This window comes from Danio rerio, chromosome 1 (assembly GCF_049306965.1).
Source record: "Danio rerio strain Tuebingen ecotype United States chromosome 1, GRCz12tu, whole genome shotgun sequence".
Lineage (NCBI taxonomy): Eukaryota > Metazoa > Chordata > Actinopteri > Cypriniformes > Danionidae > Danio > Danio rerio.
The window spans coordinates 2,961,561-2,981,179 of record NC_133176.1 but is presented as its reverse complement, the minus strand read 5'-3'; the positions used below and the strand labels follow the sequence as shown (position 1 = coordinate 2,981,179).

At 37.5% G+C, this 19,619-nt stretch overlaps 1 protein-coding gene and 1 long non-coding RNA gene across 2 annotated transcripts in view; one reads left to right on the top strand and one right to left on the bottom strand.

Moving 5' to 3' along the window:
* LOC141384284 (uncharacterized) overlaps window positions 1-2,241 on the top strand; it is an 11,237-nt gene extending 8,996 nt beyond the window's left edge. The window contains exon 2 of the long non-coding RNA XR_012405350.1: window positions 1,876-2,241. This is a non-coding gene — a long non-coding RNA (uncharacterized lncRNA). The remainder of the gene's footprint in view (window positions 1-1,875) is intronic.
* rap2ab (RAP2A, member of RAS oncogene family b) lies at window positions 1,860-19,619 on the bottom strand. The gene is made up of 2 exons (NM_001145705.1): window positions 19,306-19,619; window positions 1,860-2,097 (listed from the first exon to the last, which is right to left on the bottom strand). The coding sequence occupies exons 1-2, from the start codon at window positions 19,617-19,619 to the stop codon at window positions 1,860-1,862; spliced, it is 552 nt and encodes a 183-aa protein (NP_001139177.1).

Sequence of the window (19,619 nt, the reverse complement as noted above, 5' to 3'; positions counted from 1 at the left end):
TCAGTAATGGAATAATTTCCCCTAATCTAATTAAGACAATAATAAGACGAAGGTGTTAACATGAGTTGCTTTTTGAATGTTCCCTTTATGATCCCGTTTTACATGTTACAGCAAATAATTCGATTAAGGTCATTGCATCACCGCGCTATCCACGTTTCCTTTGGAGTTTCATGTAACTTCAGGTGATTCATTCTTAATTTGTGGACTTTAACTGCAGTTAAAAAACATTTCATGCATGCCACCATGACAAACGAGATATTGGATGTGAGTATGAACTGCTGGAAGAGTGCTGTTTTAATGAAAATTCATATCGCATGCTGAATGAGAGAAAAAAAAACTCAGCATTTCACGATGCAGGTGTCTGTGGTCCTTCATGGACTCGGTAGGTGCAAAGAATAGTGTCAAACAGCCATGTGTGTGTATGTGTGTGTGTGTGTGTGTGTGTGTGTGTGTGTGTGTGTGTCTGTGGACTATCCTGTTGCAAAATGCAACAAAAAGTCATATATGACAGTAATAGTTTGACTGCGTTGTTTATATGTTTATACTGCACTTCAATAATGTGACTTAAATCGGCGTCCTCCACATTTTAATTCATTTCTGTTTAGTTCGATTATGACCTTAATCAGATTCAATTCATCAAAAATCTCTGTTTACATGGTCGACTCTTAATCAGAGTATTGTCTTAATCGGATTATTGGTGTCCATGTAAATGTTCTCAATATGTGGCTGTTTTTGGATTCTCGAAAGCTATGGAAATTGAAAATGTAAAACAGGAGCATTGTTTTTGTTTGCATCCCTCAAAATGGTCATATGCATCTAGGATGCCTTTTTTGGCATAACTTTCTTTTTTGGATGAAACAAGCCATTAGGTTTCTTTTTTTCAACTTTTGTTAGTGAAACCTTCCTGAACTCATGCATTTTCATCTACTGTAAGTCTCCGCAATGCATCATTCTCATTGAAATCAATGGATATGTAGCATTTGAGTTGTGATTTTGTGAAATTTGATTTTGTGAATTTGTCTGCAGAATATCTATGCGGTGCATTATTCCCATCTAAATGGTTAAATTTGCAGCATCAAATAAAAGTGACATTTTCATTATTTCTGCTTGCAATACGTTCCCTTCGTGTTTTACATCTCGGTTTTTGTGGTTTACCATTGAAATCAATCACATTTCTGCATTGCCTAAAGTTTTCGTTTTCAAATGTTTTGTTGGCACAGATTTCCATGCATTTTTTCTGACACATTTTCTGCAGTGCACCATTCTGAATGAAATAAGTGGATCTGTCGTGATGCAAAAGTTTCCCAGCTCAGCTTTCGTCCCATTCCCATTGAAATCAATGGATTTAACATTGTCTGCATTTGCCCACCTTTTGTTTGCACAGCTTATGCAAACCCATGTAAAGTTTCACTTGTTTCTCTGAGATACACTCTTACCGTTAAAATAACTGGGTTTAGTGTTGCCTAAAAATGATCTTTTCAAACTCTTCCTGATACGGCTTTCACAACTCGCTGCATTATTCATTTTCATTTCATCATTCACTCCCATTGAAATCAATGGAATTAAAAAGTTAGGATTTCTCATCCATTTCCAATGCACCATATTCCCAATAAAATCAACGGACTAGAAGAGATTCCTAAAAGTTCTATTTTTCCAACGTTTTTTTGGGATCATTTTTGCAAACTCGTGCATTTCTCACCTACATCTTCTCTAAGCACCATTATAATAATGGCTGTATGTGCAGCGTTCTGTAGTGTGTAAACGCTGTTCACATGTTGTGACGTGTGTTAGAACGGATGCAGCACTTCTGCGATGACCTCCATGTTGAAAAGCCCCCTGTGTTTCCTGATTGCGAGGGGTTATTGTATATTGCAGGAGGAGCAGCACGGGTCTTCTTTATCCGGCTGAGAAGCGTAGTCCATCTGCCTGACGATCTCCGAGAACAGTTCGTCCACCATAGTCTTGCTCTTGGCCGAAGTCTCCATGAACGGACAGCCCCATTCCTCAGCCAGAGCCTGACCCTCGCTCGACGAAACCTCGCGCTCGTTGTCCAGGTCCACCTTATTGCCCACCAAAATCACAGGCACGCGCTCATACCTGTCAAAGAGCAACACATGAGATTAAGAAAAATGTTAAACATGTGAAACGTGAAATGAGGCTTTTCAGCACCAAACTCAACAGTTGGATGGATGGAAAGAAATAGAAGATTTGATAATGGATGTATGATAGAAATAAAAGAAATAAACAGACTACAAATATGGACCATTTCCATGCTGTCCACAGTGTAAACAGTGCATTCAGTAGTGCACAGGGCTGTAACAGCATGTTAGCGTGTACTTGTGAACACAGTAAATGTCAGTAAGCGTGTTTGATCTGATCAGACGTGACTGTGTCCAGCATTATTAATGAAGCACACAATAAGAGCTGATTCAGACCGCTGTGTTGTGTGTGTCAGGTCTGCAGGTGTGAATGTGTGTGGGAGGAAAGCAGAACAGATGAAATGTCACCCGCCGCCGCTGCATGGAGAAAAACACTATTTATAGTCTGAGAGACAGCAGGGACGCCTGGAGTCTGAGAGCTTGTGTCACATCCATGAACATATGCTGGATCTATGATCACAGTCACACTTTCAGCTGCAAACATGTGTGTGTGTGTGTGTGAGTGGAACAGATAGGGTAGAGTTCATTGTTATTGTGAATGCTGACATGATGTACATTGGGTTTGTACACCTTTTATGAAGCGCTGATGAAGAACAGCAATAAAGCCGCCTGGAGAAACACAAACCATTTAACAAGTTTATGATGCAACACGTCTGAGCAACAGAACTCATTTCCCCGCTCAAAAACTAAACAGATATAGCATTAATTATAATGTGTGTCTTTTGGAGTGTCAAAAAATAAAATATCATTCTGTCATAAATAGTGTACTGTATACACACTCGCCGGCCACTTTATTAGGTACACCTGTCTAACTGCATGTTAACGCAAAATTCTAATCAGCCGATCACATGGCATCAACTCAATGCATTTAGGCATGTAGACATGGTCAAGATGATCTGCTGCAGTTCAAACCGAGCATCAGAATGGAGAAGAAAGGGGATTTAAGAGACTTTGAATGTGGCATGGTTGTTGGTGCCAGACGGGCTGACCTGAGTATTTCAGAAACTGCTGATCTGCTTGGATTTTCACGCACAACCATCTCTAGGGTTTACAGAGAATGATCTGAAAAAGAGGAAATATCCAGTGAGCGGCAGTTCTGTGGGCGCAAATGCCTTGTTGATGTCAGAGGAGAATGGCCAGACTGGTTCCAGCTGATAGAAAGGCAACAGTAACTCAAATAAGCACTCGTTACAACCGAGCTCTGCAGAAGAGCATCTCTGAACACACAACACGGCCAACCTTGAGGCGGATGGGCTACAGCAGCAGAAGACCACACCGGGTGCCGCACCTGTCAGCTAAGAACAGGAAACTGAGGCTACAATTCACAAAGGCTCCATTCAACTGTTGTATTAACACTTCAGGCTGGTGGTGGTGGTGTAATGGTGTGGGGGATATTTTCTTGGCACACTTTGAGCCCATCAGTACCAATCGAGCGTCATGTCAACGCCATAGCCTTCCTGAGTATTATTAAAGTATAACGCACCATATCATAAAGCGTGAATCATCTCAGACTGGTTTCTTGAACATGCCAATGAGTTCACTGTACTCAAATGGCCTCCACAGTCAGCAGAACTCAATCCAATAGAGCACCTTTGGGATGTGGTGGAACGGGAGATTGGCATGTCAATATGGAGCAAAATCTCTGAGGAATATTAACAGTAGCTTGTTTAATCTGTGCCGTGAAGGATTAAGGCAGTTCTGAAGGCAAAAAGGGTCCAACCTGGTACTAGTCAGGTGTACCTAATAAAGTGGCCGATGAGCGTAGATCAAATTTAAATGGCTGTGTAATCCAGTTATAATTAATTTATGATTGTTCAAACTACTTCTGTAAAATGAGCTCATTCAACACAATTTTTGAGATTTCTTTAGGACAACTTAATTGTTTTATGTTCACTGCACTTAAATTTAAGTTAACCGATTTGTGGAAAACCTGAATGAATTGTGTGGAGGGCGGCACGGTGGCTCAGTGGTTAGCACGATCGCCTCACAGCAAGAAGGTCACTGGTTCGAGCCCCCACAGTCCAAACACATCTGGGACAGGTGAATTGGTTAAATTGTCCGTAGTGTATGTGTGTGAGAATGAGAGTGTATGGATGTTTTCCAGTGATGGGTTGCACCTGGAAGGGCATCCGCTGTGTAAAACATATGCTGGATAAGTTGGCGGTTCATTCCACTGTGGCGACCCCAGATTAATAAAGGGACTAAGCCGACAAGAAAATGAATGAATGAATGAATTGTGTGGAACCCAGCATTTTTTACGGTTTATTTGTAAAATACTGAAATATAGTCAAGAAGCACACCACACAAACTCCTCATTCACCTGCTCAAAACACTCACAGCAAGCATTTTTGTGTTTAAAAGGAGTCTATTAGACACTTAAACAGACGTCTCGGCTAAAACAAAGCTAAATTTGTTTGGTCAGTAAAAAAATCTCAAAAAATAGACTCAAATAGATGGGCATGAATGACTGCACACGTGAAATCTGTTTGAAAATTAGATTATTGACTCTTATAATTGTCAGACTACTATTACATTTTCACTGACAGCCCAAGATTAGCCTTGTTTTAGCCAAGACATCAATCCTTTAAACACAAAATGTTGGGTACTTGGTGGCATTTTGCTAAACCGTTGTGCCTTTGCATTATCATCTTAATGTCATGCTGATTAAAATAATTGAATACAGTGACAAGCGAGCAAACAGAGCAGCACTAGTTAAGTGACTGTAATTAGGCCGCAGTTTAGCGAAGCGCGAGCCTTCATGAGCCTCAACATCTATTAGTGGATCAGCGAAGTGTGAGAAACGACAGCGAGCAGTCACACGTCTGACTGCAGATCAGACTGAACACACGCATCACTCAAACCAGCCACTGATAATATTAATCAATGCATTAGTTATACAGATGAAGTCAGAATTATTAGCATATCTGAATTATTAGCCCCGATTTCTGTACAATTATGAGATTTTCTCACATTTCTAAACACAATAGTTTTAATAACTATGCCAACTGACCCAGCCGGGGCTCGAACCGAGGTGATGGTGCTAACCACTGAGGCACTGTGCCGCCCAATATATAATATATTTATTACTTGAATATATATAATAATATTTGAAGAAATGTATTTTTAGCTTTTAATTTTTTATTTTATTTGGTGGAAAATAAAAATTTATATTTTTTAAATGCTTTTTTAATCCATATATATATATATATTTTTTTATAAATGTATTTTTTGTTTTTAAATTTTTATTAAAATAAATAATCATACTAGTAACATGCAAAGTCATGCTAGAATCATGCTAACAACATGCTAAATCATGCTAACAAGCTAATTCATGCAAACAAGCTAATTCATGCTAGACTCATGTTAACAACATGCTAATTAATGCTAGAATCATATTAGTGACATGCTAATTAATGCTAATATCATGCTAACAGCATGCTAATTTATGTTAGAATGATGCTAGTAACATGCTAATTAATGCTAGAATCATGCTAACAACATGCTAATACATGCTAGAATCATGCTAATTCATGCTAGTAACACATCTCTAATTACTGATTTATTTTATCTTTGCCATGATGACAGTAAATAATATTAGACTAGATATTCTTCAAGACACTTCTATACAGCTTAAAGTGACATTTAAAGGCTTAACTAGATCAATTAGGGTAAAGTTAAGGTGATTAGGCAAGTCATCGTATAACAGTGACATTTGAGATCTGAATAAGCGTACACAGCAGCCTCTGGTGGATTCGTGAAAACAAAAACGGCAAAAAAATGTATCTCCTGGGATGTATTTGGCGCTCTCCAGAAATGTATATTGGGGTACATTTTCAGAATGAGCCTGGGTTGGGACTTTAAGCTCAAACTGAGCAGTACAAATAGGGTAAATCAAGCTTTTTATTTCACAGCTAAAACACTCAATCACTATTGCAAATACATACAGTCAGATCGTCTGAGACGGGTTTCTCTAAACTCAACGGCCTCCAGATTTCAGTCCTGAGTGAAATGAGCTCAGTGTGACTGTGATTGATGACTGAGAGAGTGAAAGTCTAGTGTTTTCCTGTCCGTCTGTCCAACAGTGTTCCTCTGTCCAGCACTGAAGCTCTCTGAAACGCTTCGACCCCTTTAACAATTCAACATTTCAGCACAAAAACAGATGTGATTCTCCAGAGGCCCTGCTGAAGCGCTGCATGCTGGGACACTTTTGGACAGAAATGCTGGTCGGCTACATGCTGATTCACAGAGAAACAAAGAAACCTTAATCAAAACAAAGAGCCGAATGTTTGCTCCTTGAAGTTTGCCAACAAAAAAAGGCTCTGTGTGAAATTAAAAGCAGAATTGGGGGAATCAGCTGCAGAATGAGCTAAACACAATGATCTGGATGGAAACTGTGATCGAAGAGAATAAAGTTTTTGAACACTGTATTGAAGATCATGTGGGAGAATTGTAATATATAATATTCATCCTACATCATTTTCCTTCTGCTTAGTCCCTTTATTCATCAGGGGTCACCACAGCGGAATGAACCGCCAACTTATCCAGCATATATTTTACACAGTTGATGCCTTTCCAGCTCCAACGCAGTACTGGGAAACACCCGACACTCTCACATTCACACACACAAACACACACACACACACACACACACACACACACAGACACACAGACACACACACATACATACACTACGACAATTTAGTTAATCAATTCCGCTATACCATGTGTTTGGACTGTGGGGGAAACCGGAGCACCCGGAGGAAACACACATGAACACAGGGGGAACATGCAAACTCCACACAGAAATGCCAACTGACCCAGCCGGGGCTCGAACCGAGGCGATGGTGCTAACCACTGAGGCACTGTGCCGCCCAATATATAATATATTTATTACTTTAATATATATAATAATATTTGAATAAATGTATTTTTAGCTTTTAATTTTTATTTTATTTGGTGGAAATTTTTTTTAAATATTTTTAAATGCTTTTTTTTATCCATATATATATATATATATATATATATATATATATATATATATATATATATATTAATAGATGTATTTTTCGTTTTTAATTTTTAATTAAAATAACTAATCATGCTAGTAACATGCAAATTCATGCTAGAATCATGCTAACAACATGCTAAATCATGCTAAAATCATGCTAACAAGCTAATTCATGCTAGAATCATGCTAGTTACATGCAAATGCATGCTAGAATCATGCTAACAAGCTAATTAATGCTAATATCATGCTAACACCATGCTAATTTATGTTAGAATAATGCTAGTAACATGCTAATTAATGCTAAAATCATGCTAACAACATGCTAAATCATGCTAACAAGCTAATTCATGCTAGAATCATGCTAACAACATGCTAAATCATGCTGAAATCATGCTAACAAGCTAATTCATGCTAGAATCATGCTAACAACATGCTAATTCATGCTAAAATCATGCTAACAACATGCTAAAACCATGCTAACAAGCTAATTCATGCTAGAATCATGCTAGTTACATGCAAATTCATGCTAGAATCATGCAAACAAGCTAATTCATGCTAGACTCATGTTAACAACATGCTAATTCATGCTAGAATCATGTTAGTGACATGCTATTTAATGCTAATATCATGCTAACAGCATGCTAATTTATGTTAGAATCATGCTAATAACATGCTAATTAATGCTATAATCATGCTAACAACATGCAAATACATGCTAGAATCATGCTAACAACATGCTAATTAATGCTAGAATCATGCTAATTCATGCTAGTAACATGCTAATTGATGCTAGAATCATGCTAATTCATGCAAGTAACATGCTAATTAAAGCTAGAATCATACTAGTAACATGCTAATTCATGCTAGAATCATGCTAATTCATGCTTGAATCATGATAATTCATACTAGTAACATGCTAATTCATGCTAGAATCATGCTAATTCATGCTAGTAACATGCTAATTCATGCTAGAATCATACTAGTAACATGCTAATTCATGCTAGAATGATGCTAATTTATGCTAGAATCATGGTAATTCATACTAGTAACATGATAATTTATGCTACAATTATGCTAGTAACATGCTAATTCATGCTAGAATTATGCCAGAAACATGCTAATTCAAGCTAGAATCATACTAACAGGCTATTTACACTTTAAAACCACTTCAAACTTTCAGACTCAGCTTTTCAAGCCACCATAAAGTTTGTCCTCAAACTTTAATATCTAGTTATATATATTATATTATTGTTAATATATTATTATTAATATTATTATTACTTTAAATTATTATTAAGAATAATTGAAAAGCTGTAGTAGAATGTTTTTAATTATAATAAACTCTGAAAAAACCTAAAAGTTGTTATTAGTGTTCATTAGTGCATCAATTATTCATTTTTTTTTCTGCTTAGTCCCTTTATTAATCTGGGGTTGCCACAGCGGAATGAACCGCCAACTTATCCAGCAAATGTGTTACTCACCTATGCACTCTCATTCACACTCATACACTATGGCTAATTTAGCTTACCCAATTCCCCTATAGCGCATGTGTTTGGACTGTGGGGGAAACTGGAGCACCCGAAGGAAACCCACACCAACACAGAGAGAACATGCAAACTCCACACAGAAACTGGCCAAGCTAGGACTTGAACCAGCAAACTTCTTGCTTTGAGACCACAGTGCTAACCCCTGAGCCACCGTGTCACCACATAAATCTACAGAATAAGAAACACTGAACGAATCTTTTGAGTGAACAATGATTCGAATCACTGCGATGAATCATAAACAATGGCATGATCGTGTTTCGTAGATGAACTATCACAATACAACACTTCTGTAAATGAAAAGAGCAAACCGCAAAAGCAACAAAGGAGCCGATCTGTAAAAGAAATGAGACTGGAACACAACACAGAATCCCCGAGCTCATGAAAACACTGGAGGTAAATCAAACTAAATGTGGAGAAGCATCAAAGCAGAGCAATTTTAAGTCATGCAGCATTGATGAAGGCCTCCGAGAGCAGAGAAACACACATGAAGACGGATGAGCTGAAGTCAGTCTTTATCTTCAGCAGCTCAACACAAAGCCTGAGTCTGAACATCGGTTCATGAACATCAATAGAGCTTCAGTCAGACCACAAACAACACTACATCAAATCAGCATGCATTGTGTTCATATGCAATCCACAGGGGCAGTTGAAGTCTGAATTATTAGCCCCCCTATTTATTCCACCCCCCCCCCCCCCCACCAACTTATGTTTGAAATGTGTCACATTTGTAATCATAATAGTGTTAATAAGTCATTTCTAATAACCGATTTCTTTTCTCTTTGCCATGATGTTTTTTATTAAAATAGACTGAAAAAACGTCAAATGTGTTATTATTATTATTATTATTATTATTATTATTATTATTATTATTATTATTTCCTTAAATGTATTTATTAAAAAAATAACAAAAATATTAATAATGAAAAAAGGGAAGGTCTAATAGAAATACAGCAAAGAGACAAAAAAAGAAAAATAATAGAAAAATATAATTAAAAAGAATAGATCTGTCAGAGATCCACATTTATAATTACAATAAATAATCATAAAACAACCTGCACTGATATGAATCTGCAGTCCTCTTCCAGAAAAGTTATGATTTAGGAATTACATTAAAGGCAAAAAGCAGATTAACATATTGTAGAAACCTGTTGTAGAATCATTATATAAACAGCTTTAAATTGGTCTTAAAATGACAATAATATCACTTATTAAACTAATTTCTGACAATATATCCCACAACAGAAATGACTTATCAAGACAAGCCTATATATATATATGCATAAATTATATTTATATTATAATTACATGTTTAATACAATTACAAAGTTATAAATATATAAAGTTATTGTATAATGATGGTTTGTTCTGTAGACTATCGAAAAAAAGTATAGCTTGAAGGGGCTAATAATATTGAACTTAAAATGGTTTAAAAAAAAATTAAAAACTGCTTTTATTCTAGCCGAAATAAAACAAATAAGACTTTCTCCAGAAGAAAAAATATTATCAGACATACTGTGAAAATTTCCTTGCTCTGTTCAACATCAATTAGGAAATATAAAAAAAAAATAAAGGGGGGCTAATAATTCAACTGTATATATATATATATATATATATATATATATATATATATATATATATATATATATATATATATATATATTTTTTTTTTTTTTTTTAATAAATGTATTTTTAGTTAAAAAAATTCTATTGTTTTTAATCTTTTACAAAAATATTGGTAAAAAATATATTATTTTCAAAATGCATTTTTATCAATATAAAAATATATAATTCTAATAATATTATTAATGTATAATTATTATTACTTCTACTATTATTAAGAAAAAATTTTAAAGCTGCAGTAATGTTTTAATTATAATAGACTGTAAAAACATCAAATGTGTTATTATTATTATTATTATTTGTTTAAATTAATTTATTAAAATTATAACAAAAATATTAATAATGAAAAGAGGGAAGGTGCAATAGAAATACAGCAAAGAGAGAAAAAAAGAAAAATAATAGAAAAATATAACTGAAAAGAATAGATCTGTCAGAGATCCACATTTATAATGTGAACCGCCAACTTATCCAGCATATGTTTTACATAGCGGAGACCCTTCCAGCCGCAACCCAGTACTGGGAAACACCCACACACACTTATTCAAACACACACTCATACACTACAGCCAATTTAGTTCATCAATTCCCCTATAGCGCATGTGTTTGGACTGTGGGGAAAACCGGAGCCCCCACGCAAACACGTGGAGAACATGCAAACTCCACACAGAAATGCCAACTGGCCCAGTCGAGGCTTGAACCAGTGACTGACTGAGCCACCCTACAACATTAACAATACAGTAAAACAATACATTTGCACTGTAGGTCTGCATGGAGAACATCATCATGTCTCACAGGAGAGATCATTACACATAACTCCATTAGGCATTTAGACACTAATTAGCATCATTTTAACACATTTCCCAGTATGTAAATGCTTCTCGGAGAATCACACAGACTATGTGAAAGTGCACAGACTGTGTGTGTGGGACGCGTCGAGTCTATGTGTGTGTGTGTGTGTGTGTGTGTGTGAAACACCTGCTGCAGCTAAATTGAATACGTGTGTGTTTTAATCTCAATTGATTAGAGAGTGTTTAGCATGAGATGTGAAGCCGCGGATGGACGGCACTAATGCACTTGTGATGTTTCTTTGGCTTCCAGCAGCAGCACAATCTCATTTATATTTCGGTGAGTGTGCAAATGTTGAGCTGTAGTTTTGATCCGCCGTCTCAGCATGAATCTGCCTGCTTCTTAAAGCAGATTAACAACCTGTGCCAGAGCTTTACACACATTCTGCTGCTTCTGCCGTAAAACGCTGCCAATTCAATTCATAACGCCAGAGATAAAACTCAATACATGTACAGTTGAAGTCAGAATTATTCGCCCTCCTGTAAAGTTCTTTGCAGATATTTCCCAAACGATGCTGAACAGATTCAGGAATTTTTCACAGTATTTCCTATAATATTTTTAAGTCTTATTTGTTTTATTTCAGCTAAAATAAAAGCAGTCCCTAATTTTTTAAACCCATTTTAAGGTCAATATTATTAGCCCCCTTAAGCATTATTAGTTTTGGATTGTCTGCAGAACAAACCCCTGTTCTACAATGACTTGTCTAATTACTAGGGTTGGGTACTGAAACCCGGTGCCATACGCATTTGGAACCGGTATACACTGGATCAAATCAACATATGAATTTCGGTGCCTAATTTCCATGCATTTTACTGTGCGTTCACACCGAAAGTGGCGAGAGCGTCAAAACTCACCACGTTGATCTCATATTTAAAGGAGTCATTGCAGAATTTTAGTTACATTCCTGCATTAAACATGTTTCTAGCGTGTTCTTTAGGTTTACAATCCAAAAAAGAATTAAGGAACCTGAGTGTTATTTTCGATTGTGATCTTAATTTTAAATCTCATATTAATTAAGTTACAAAAACTTGTTTTTATCATTAAAGAAATGTCGCCAAAATTCGTTCTTTCCAATTTTTTGATGATGCCAAGAAATTAATTCATGCTTTTATTTTCTCTCGCCTTGATTATTGCAATGCTATTTATACTGGTCTACCTAAGGGTTCTATAATGAAGTTGCAACTGATACAAAATGCAGCAGCCAGAGTTTTAATGAAATTGAAGAAACGAGAGCACATCACACCCGTATTAATAGAATTACACTGGTTACCCGTGCACCAAAGAATAGATTTTAAGATTGTTTTATTGGTTTATAAAGCACTACACAACATGACACCTTCCTACATTTCCGACTGTTTATCAAAATATAACCCAAACCGTTTGCTACGCTCTTCTAGCGCTGGGCTTTTAGAATTTTACTCTGTAAACCTGATGCCATCTGGCGGCACTTCTTTTAGCCATTATGCTCCTAAAATTTGGAACTGTCTCCCTCTTGAAGTGAAAGAATCCCCTAGTATTCATGTTTTTAAAAAGCGTGTTAAGACACATCTTTTTAAAATTGCATATGAATACACAAGCTTTTTAGGTGTATGCATTTTATCTTTATTGTTGTAGGTTTATGTATGGATGTATGGTGTGTGCTTGCATACATAAGGACTATTGTGTGCGTGATCATGTGGATATATGATTATATTTGCTTATATCTGAGTATATGTGACAAGTTTATGTGGTCTGTTTTAACGCTTTTTTGTTGTTGTTTGTGAGGCACTTTGAGATGCATGTATGTTGGAAAAGTGCTATACAAATAAAATGTATTATTATTATAAATCAGTTATTAGAGATGAGTTATTACTGGCTTCCTGCTTTGCTACTGTTCGGACGTCTTTGCCTGCTGCTCCGCTTCTTGCACTCTTGCTTTTATATTTTACACTCTAATTTTAACTTGATCCTTTCAGCACAGTGCTCAAACGACACCGCTTGAAGATCAACATCGAATCTACAAAACAACTTTACCAACAATGTAGAAAAAGCCAACGTGGGTGTCTTAAGGAGCACAAATACAGCATATGGGCTCTTACATGCAGTTGTGTTATCACTCATAGAGCAAGTCATATCTCTCCGGCACCATGTTTGGGATGCTTTTCATGGACCGGCCCCCATGACAAACTAATTGAATAGCCTAAATAGCCTAAAAATTTAATAATTAATTAGACTTTGTGCCTATGTAACCCCGCCGGTCCTACGCCACCCAACCCGACCCGAGCTGGAATCGAACCGGCGACCTTCCGCATGGAAGTCGGTTGCTCTACCAAGGAGGCTAAAGACTATGACCTCTAGCATCTGTCGCTAGAGCACCTTTAGAGGTCAGAGGAGTGAGTTTTACCTGCGCAGCACTTACTAGCTGGCCTCCGTTACACTCACCCCCTAAACCTCACTCCCATCCGGGTCACGGCACCAATGTAACCCCGTCGGTCCTATGCCACCAACCCAACCCAAGCTGGGATCGAACCAACCCGCTCCGAGCTGGTATCGAACCGGCGACCTTCCGCATGGGAGTCGGTTGCTCTAACAAGGAGAGCCTCTAGCGTCTGTCGCTAGAGCACCTTTAGAGGTCAGAGGAGTGAGGTTTACCTGCACAGCACTCCATTACACCTGGATTATTAAAATAGAGCCCTACAGCGCAGGTGTAAAAGGGCATGTCCAAATTCACTTTTGCTATTATACACTGTCAGGGAATTGAGCTCTGTGTCATGATGTGCTTACTGCAGTAAAGTGGCCATTTACCGTGACATCACCTGAATAAATAAAGCTCTTTGCTAGCACTACTGTTCACAGTGATATCATCGCACAATACTCCAGGGTGCTCCTGATATTAAATGCATGGGTTACTGTATTTCTCACGACACATCTGAATAGACGGCAAATGAAAGTAGACAATGTGGGAAAAAGTGCATAAATAAGAGCGTTTCTGCTTGAGGATCTGACGGGATAATTCAGGCCTTTCAGGTTGCACGGCTGAATCTTTTGTCTCTGTGTGGCGTTGAATTGTTTCTGTAGGTCGGGTTTATGACGGCGGTGTGTTCAGAGCTCTTTCTGGAGAAAAACACACACAAACAATGCAGCATCTGTTTCTGGGCCTTAGGTTAAATTATGAACGATTATAATGGACGCTGCCTCCCATTGGAGATTACTAGGGCCAGACGGAATCTGCTGACGTTTTTTGCTATTTCTGCAGAGAATTTTGGTCAGGGTTCAACGCTAAGGATTTTTTTCTACTGGTCCGATCGGGCAAGTGGTTTAGATTTTTACTTGCCCTGCCAAATTTTCACTGGCCCCACCAAAAAAAGGGAAGTTAATAGCTATTTTTAACCACATATTTTAAATAATGCGTCAAAAATAAAGTCTGTAAATCTAGAATTTCAGTACTTAAAAAACAATTGTTATGCTATGCAAACTAAAAGAGTAGTATGGAAAATGTGGAGGCATTTTATTGCAGTTTGAAATTATTTAACAAAAGGTGGCTGACTTGTCAAACTGACGGCAAACTGTGCATAACATCACTTCATTATTGTTTTGTCGTGTTGTTTCCATGTAAATGTCTACTTCCAACATGTTAGAGACATTTTCGTTTAGCCTTTTAATTTGGTGTTGCCGCCATGTTGCTGTTTCTACGCTGTACTGGTTGTTACCAGGTAAGAAAAAAAAAATAGCATGGTCAAATCAATCAGATAAGATGAATCGGAAAGCAATATGTTGTTTACGACATTACAGAGAAGGTAGCATTTAAAGATTTAAAAGCACAAACTTAAAATGCACGCAATTGACAAATAGTCACTGACAAATTAAATGTTAGTGACAAGGCAGCACTGTCCCAATCGGGCCAGTAATGATCCGGTCTACTGTCCCAAGTGTCTCTCACGCTGGCCCTAGGCCACCGGGCAGTCCTTATTGTTGAGCCCTGATGGTAAAAATTATTTTGGGAGTATCATAACTAAAACCTTAGTATATGAAATAAAAAATAATATCTTTTTAACTTTTATTTAATGTTTAAAATACAGATCCAATTAGATTAACTTTATTTGGTAAATAAAGAAAGTTTGTCATGTAATATATTTAGTACTTATCTAGACATAAAATATTACTGTATAAGCTGCATTGTACATAAATCAGATGAACATTTTCACATTAGTCAATAATATTACTGAAATTAATAAAAACTGAATAAATATAGATTTACACACATTTACTCAAGTAAATAAACAGAATTAATGATGGGCTAAAAATCTGCGTGCACAGATTCCAGGTGGGTCTATAGATTACTAACAGGTGCTGCTGTTCGACTACACACTCAAGTGTTTCCATCCTGGAAAACCTCAGAAAGTTTTGTACTTATGTATTTATTTGCTGCATTTTTTTCTAGTTAAGTGATTTAAATCTTGCTTAGCACTTTTTCTTTATATACAGCGGGGGGAATAAGTATTGAATATTTTCTAAAGTATTCCCATATATTTTAAAGATGCTCTTGACTTGAAACTTTCCCCAGATGTTAGAAATCCATATAGGCAAAACTAATTAGTTTACAAATGAAGTTCTGTGTAATAAAATGAAACGACGCAGGAAAAAAAAAAGTGTTGAACACATGAAATAAGGAAGGTGTAGCTCGGCAGTGAAAGCCCAGACAGCAGCTGAAATCTCTCAGTAGTCCTTCAGCAACCCTCTGCCCTTCATTAGTGTAGTAAATGACAAGTAAACATGATGGCTCGTTTCCACTGACTGGTGCAGAATGGTACGGTTCAGGTCAGTACGGGTCACCTTTGTCAGGCTTGATTTTCCACTACCAAGGGTACTCTTTTAGTGGGCGTGGTGTACTACAGAAAGTTTAAGTCAACGTCATTCTCACTCGAGAAAATGTCTACAGTAAAGCCATATACAGGTCGTTGACAAATCATATGAGAAGCACAAAACAGATGCTTTACACACATAAATACTTGTGTTTAAATGTTTACTTTTCTATCAACATGATTTGATTATAACTACAGATCAATAACAGCGTGAAATAGCCCACTGTAACGTCTGCAATTACATAAAATAAATAAATAAATGAACATATATGAGCACATGCAGACCCTTACAGTCTTTGATATGTTACCAACTACAAAAGAACTACACACAGCAGACATTTAGTCCTTATTTGGGTTCAAAAACAACACGCAATATAGCCCTGCAAACCTCTCATGTGTGTCTGTAATCTTCAGCAGCACATGTAGACTCTGTTAGAAAGGCATTCTGTCATTCCCAGTTCATAACAGCTCAGCGTGTACGTCGGCAGGCTCGAGATGCGGAGAGGGGTCGACCACGGCGACCGGTTTCGAGTCCGGGGAAGAGCAGTTCCAGCAATCAGGTAAGACGAAAACAGAATCCCAAAAATTAAGTGAACGAGTTTCGTGACGGTGAGAACGCGGCGAAATCCGAAAACGCGGTGGAATTTAAAAAAAAAATCAGGGCTTTTATTTTTTGGACGGCTTTTGTGAATTGTTGCTCGGGTTTAGGGAAGCGAGCGGGCGGGCGGGTCGATCGGTAAAATTGGTTGGGTTCGGGGAAGGAGGAGGGCGAGTCGGCCGATTGGCCGGGCGCGCAGTCAATCATCCGGTCAGTCAGACAGCGGCCCCCGGCGGGTTCACGCAAATGTTTGCGCCCGCGAGATGGGTCTGAGGTGCGAAAAAGCGCGCAACAGCGGCCTCTCGTGAAAACAAAAACTGCAGCCGTACGTACCTGCCGGGACGTATTCCGCGGTCTCCAGAAACGTCCGCGGGACTACATTTCCACGATGAGCCTCGGTTGAACATCAAGCACTGAGTTCAACTAAATGAACAACTAAAGGATAGAGTTGACCATGAAGACGGGGTTCGAGTCCGATGAAGAACGGTCCCAGAAAGCCACCACACAGCTATAGTAACATACAACAAATGTAAGTAGGTATTTTGGCCATGGTGTCAATACTGAAGTGCCATGTACAGTTATGATGCAATAAATCCATATTATTTTCCTCCTGGTAAAATGATGGTAACACAATGGATATTTGAGTAGGCAATACCATGTTTTTGGACATTTACCATAGTTAATTTCCAAATAACAACATCCAGAAATGTAAGTGGGTATTTTGGTATTGAAAAATAGTACACCCTGTAAGACTGAGACGAAAGCAACAAACTAAAAACAACATGTATTACCCCGTTTAAGACATTTACCATGGTAAATGTCCAAGTTTAGTGATAGTAGTATGCTATTTTACCATCACGCAGCTATAGTAAAACTTTGAGAAATGTAAGTGGGTATTTTGATCCGGTACAAAAGTGTTAGTGTATGATAATGTAATTTTACCGTGGTACTTACTGTACATTTAAGATGAATTGTTTTTGGATGTGCACCAAATACTGAAGTACCATGACATGATAAAAAAACACGCTGGTGCCATGCAAAGTTATGATGTCATGAGGAATAAGTTTATATTATATTCATCCTGCTTAAATGATGGTAACACAATGGAAATTTAAGTAGGTTATACTATGTTTTTGGACATTCACCATAGTAAATTTCCAAATAACAACATCTAGAAATGTAAGTGGGTATTTTGGTCTTGTATGATGGTGTTAGTGTATGATACTGTCATTTTACCATGGTACATACTGTAAGATCAAGTTGAAAGCAGCACACTGAAAAAAATGCACATTTACCATGGTAAATATTCATGTTTTGTGATAGTAGTATGCTGTTTTACCATCGCACAGCTAGTAAAACATTCAGAAATGTAAGTTGGTATTTTGGTCTTGTACAAAAGTGTTTGTGTATGATACTGTCATTTTACCATGGTACATTCTGTAAGTTTGAGATGAATGCAACAAAGAAAAAAAACATGTATTACTCCATTTTAGGACATTTACCATGGTATATTTTAACCATTGTACTGCTATGATAAAACATTCAGAAATGTAAGTGGGTATTTTGGTTATGCATGATGGTGTTAGTGTATGATACTGTCATTTTACCATGGTACATTCTGTAGGTTTGACATGAAATGTTTATGGACGTGTAACAAATATTGAAGTACCATGACATGAAAAAACAAGGTGGTGCCTTGGAAAGCTGGAAATACCATGTTTTTGGACATTTACCATGGCACATTTCCAACCATCACACTGCTGAAGTAAAACACCCAGTATTTACCATGTAAAGTTATGATGTCTTAAGAAATAAGTCCATATTATAGTCATCCAGCTAAAATGATTAACACATTGTAAATGTACATATCAACCATTGCACTGCTATAATAAAGCATCTAGAAATGCAAGTGGGTATTTGGGTCTTGTATGATGGTGTAAGTGTATGATACTGTGATTATACCATGGTACATACTGTAAGATTGAAATGAAAGCAACAAATAAAAAATAATTACATCTACCATGGTAAATTTCCAAGTTCTGTCATAGTAGTATGCTACTTTATCATCACACAGCGATAGTAAAGCATCAGCAAATGTAAGTGGGCATTTTGGTCTTGTACCATGGTGTCAATACTGAAGTACCATGACATGAAAAAACACGGTGGTGCCATGTAAAGTTGTGATGCAATAAATCCATATTATATTCATCCTGCTAAAATGATGGTGACACAATGGAAATTTGAGTAGGCGATGTTTTTGGACATTTACCATGGTACAGCATGAAGCAATGTAAGAGGGTATTTTGGTTTACACCATGGTGTTACTGTATAATATTGTCATTTTGCCAAGCTACATTCAGTAATATTGAGAAAAAGCAACAAAAACAAGTATTACCCTGCTTTAGGAAATTTACCATGGTAAATTTCCAAGTTTTGTCACAGTAGTATGTCATTTGATCATCACACAGCTGTATTTAAACATCAAGAGATGTAAATAGGTATTTAGTCTTGTACAATTGTGTTAGTGTGTGATACTGTCAATTTACCATGGTAAATACTGTACGTTTGAGATGAAATGTTTATGGACGTGTACTGAAGTACCATTTGAAAGTTATGGTTCCGTAATGAACAAGTCCTGCTAAAATGTTAATAACTCAATAGGCTGGTGTTTCCACGAAGATCTTACCTCTTGACCCGGATGATCTGGTCCCTCATGGGCTTGATGTCCTGGAAGCTCTGCTGGTTGACCAGGCTGTAGACCAGGATGAAGCCCTGCCCGTTCTTGATGTAGAGATCCCGCATGGACGCGAACTGCTCGGTGCCGGCCGTGTCCAGGATCTCCAGCACCGACGGCGACGAGTCCACCTCGATCTCCTTGCGGTAGAAGTCTTCGATGGTCGGGTCGTACTTCTCGATGAAGGTCCCGGTCACGAACTGCACGGTGAGCGCGGATTTGCCGACCCCTCCGCTGCCGAGCACCACCACCTTATACTCGCGCAT

Excerpts from the sequence above, each read along its gene's own strand:
- rap2ab (NM_001145705.1), bottom strand. The coding sequence starts at position 19,619 with ATGCGCGAGTATAAGGTGGTGGTGCTCGGCAGCGGAGGGGTCGGCAAA. Across the intron at positions 2,098-19,305 it reads CAGATCATCCGGGTCAAGAG|GTATGAGCGCGTGCCTGTGA; the intron begins GTAAGATCTTCG and ends GCTCTTTGACAG.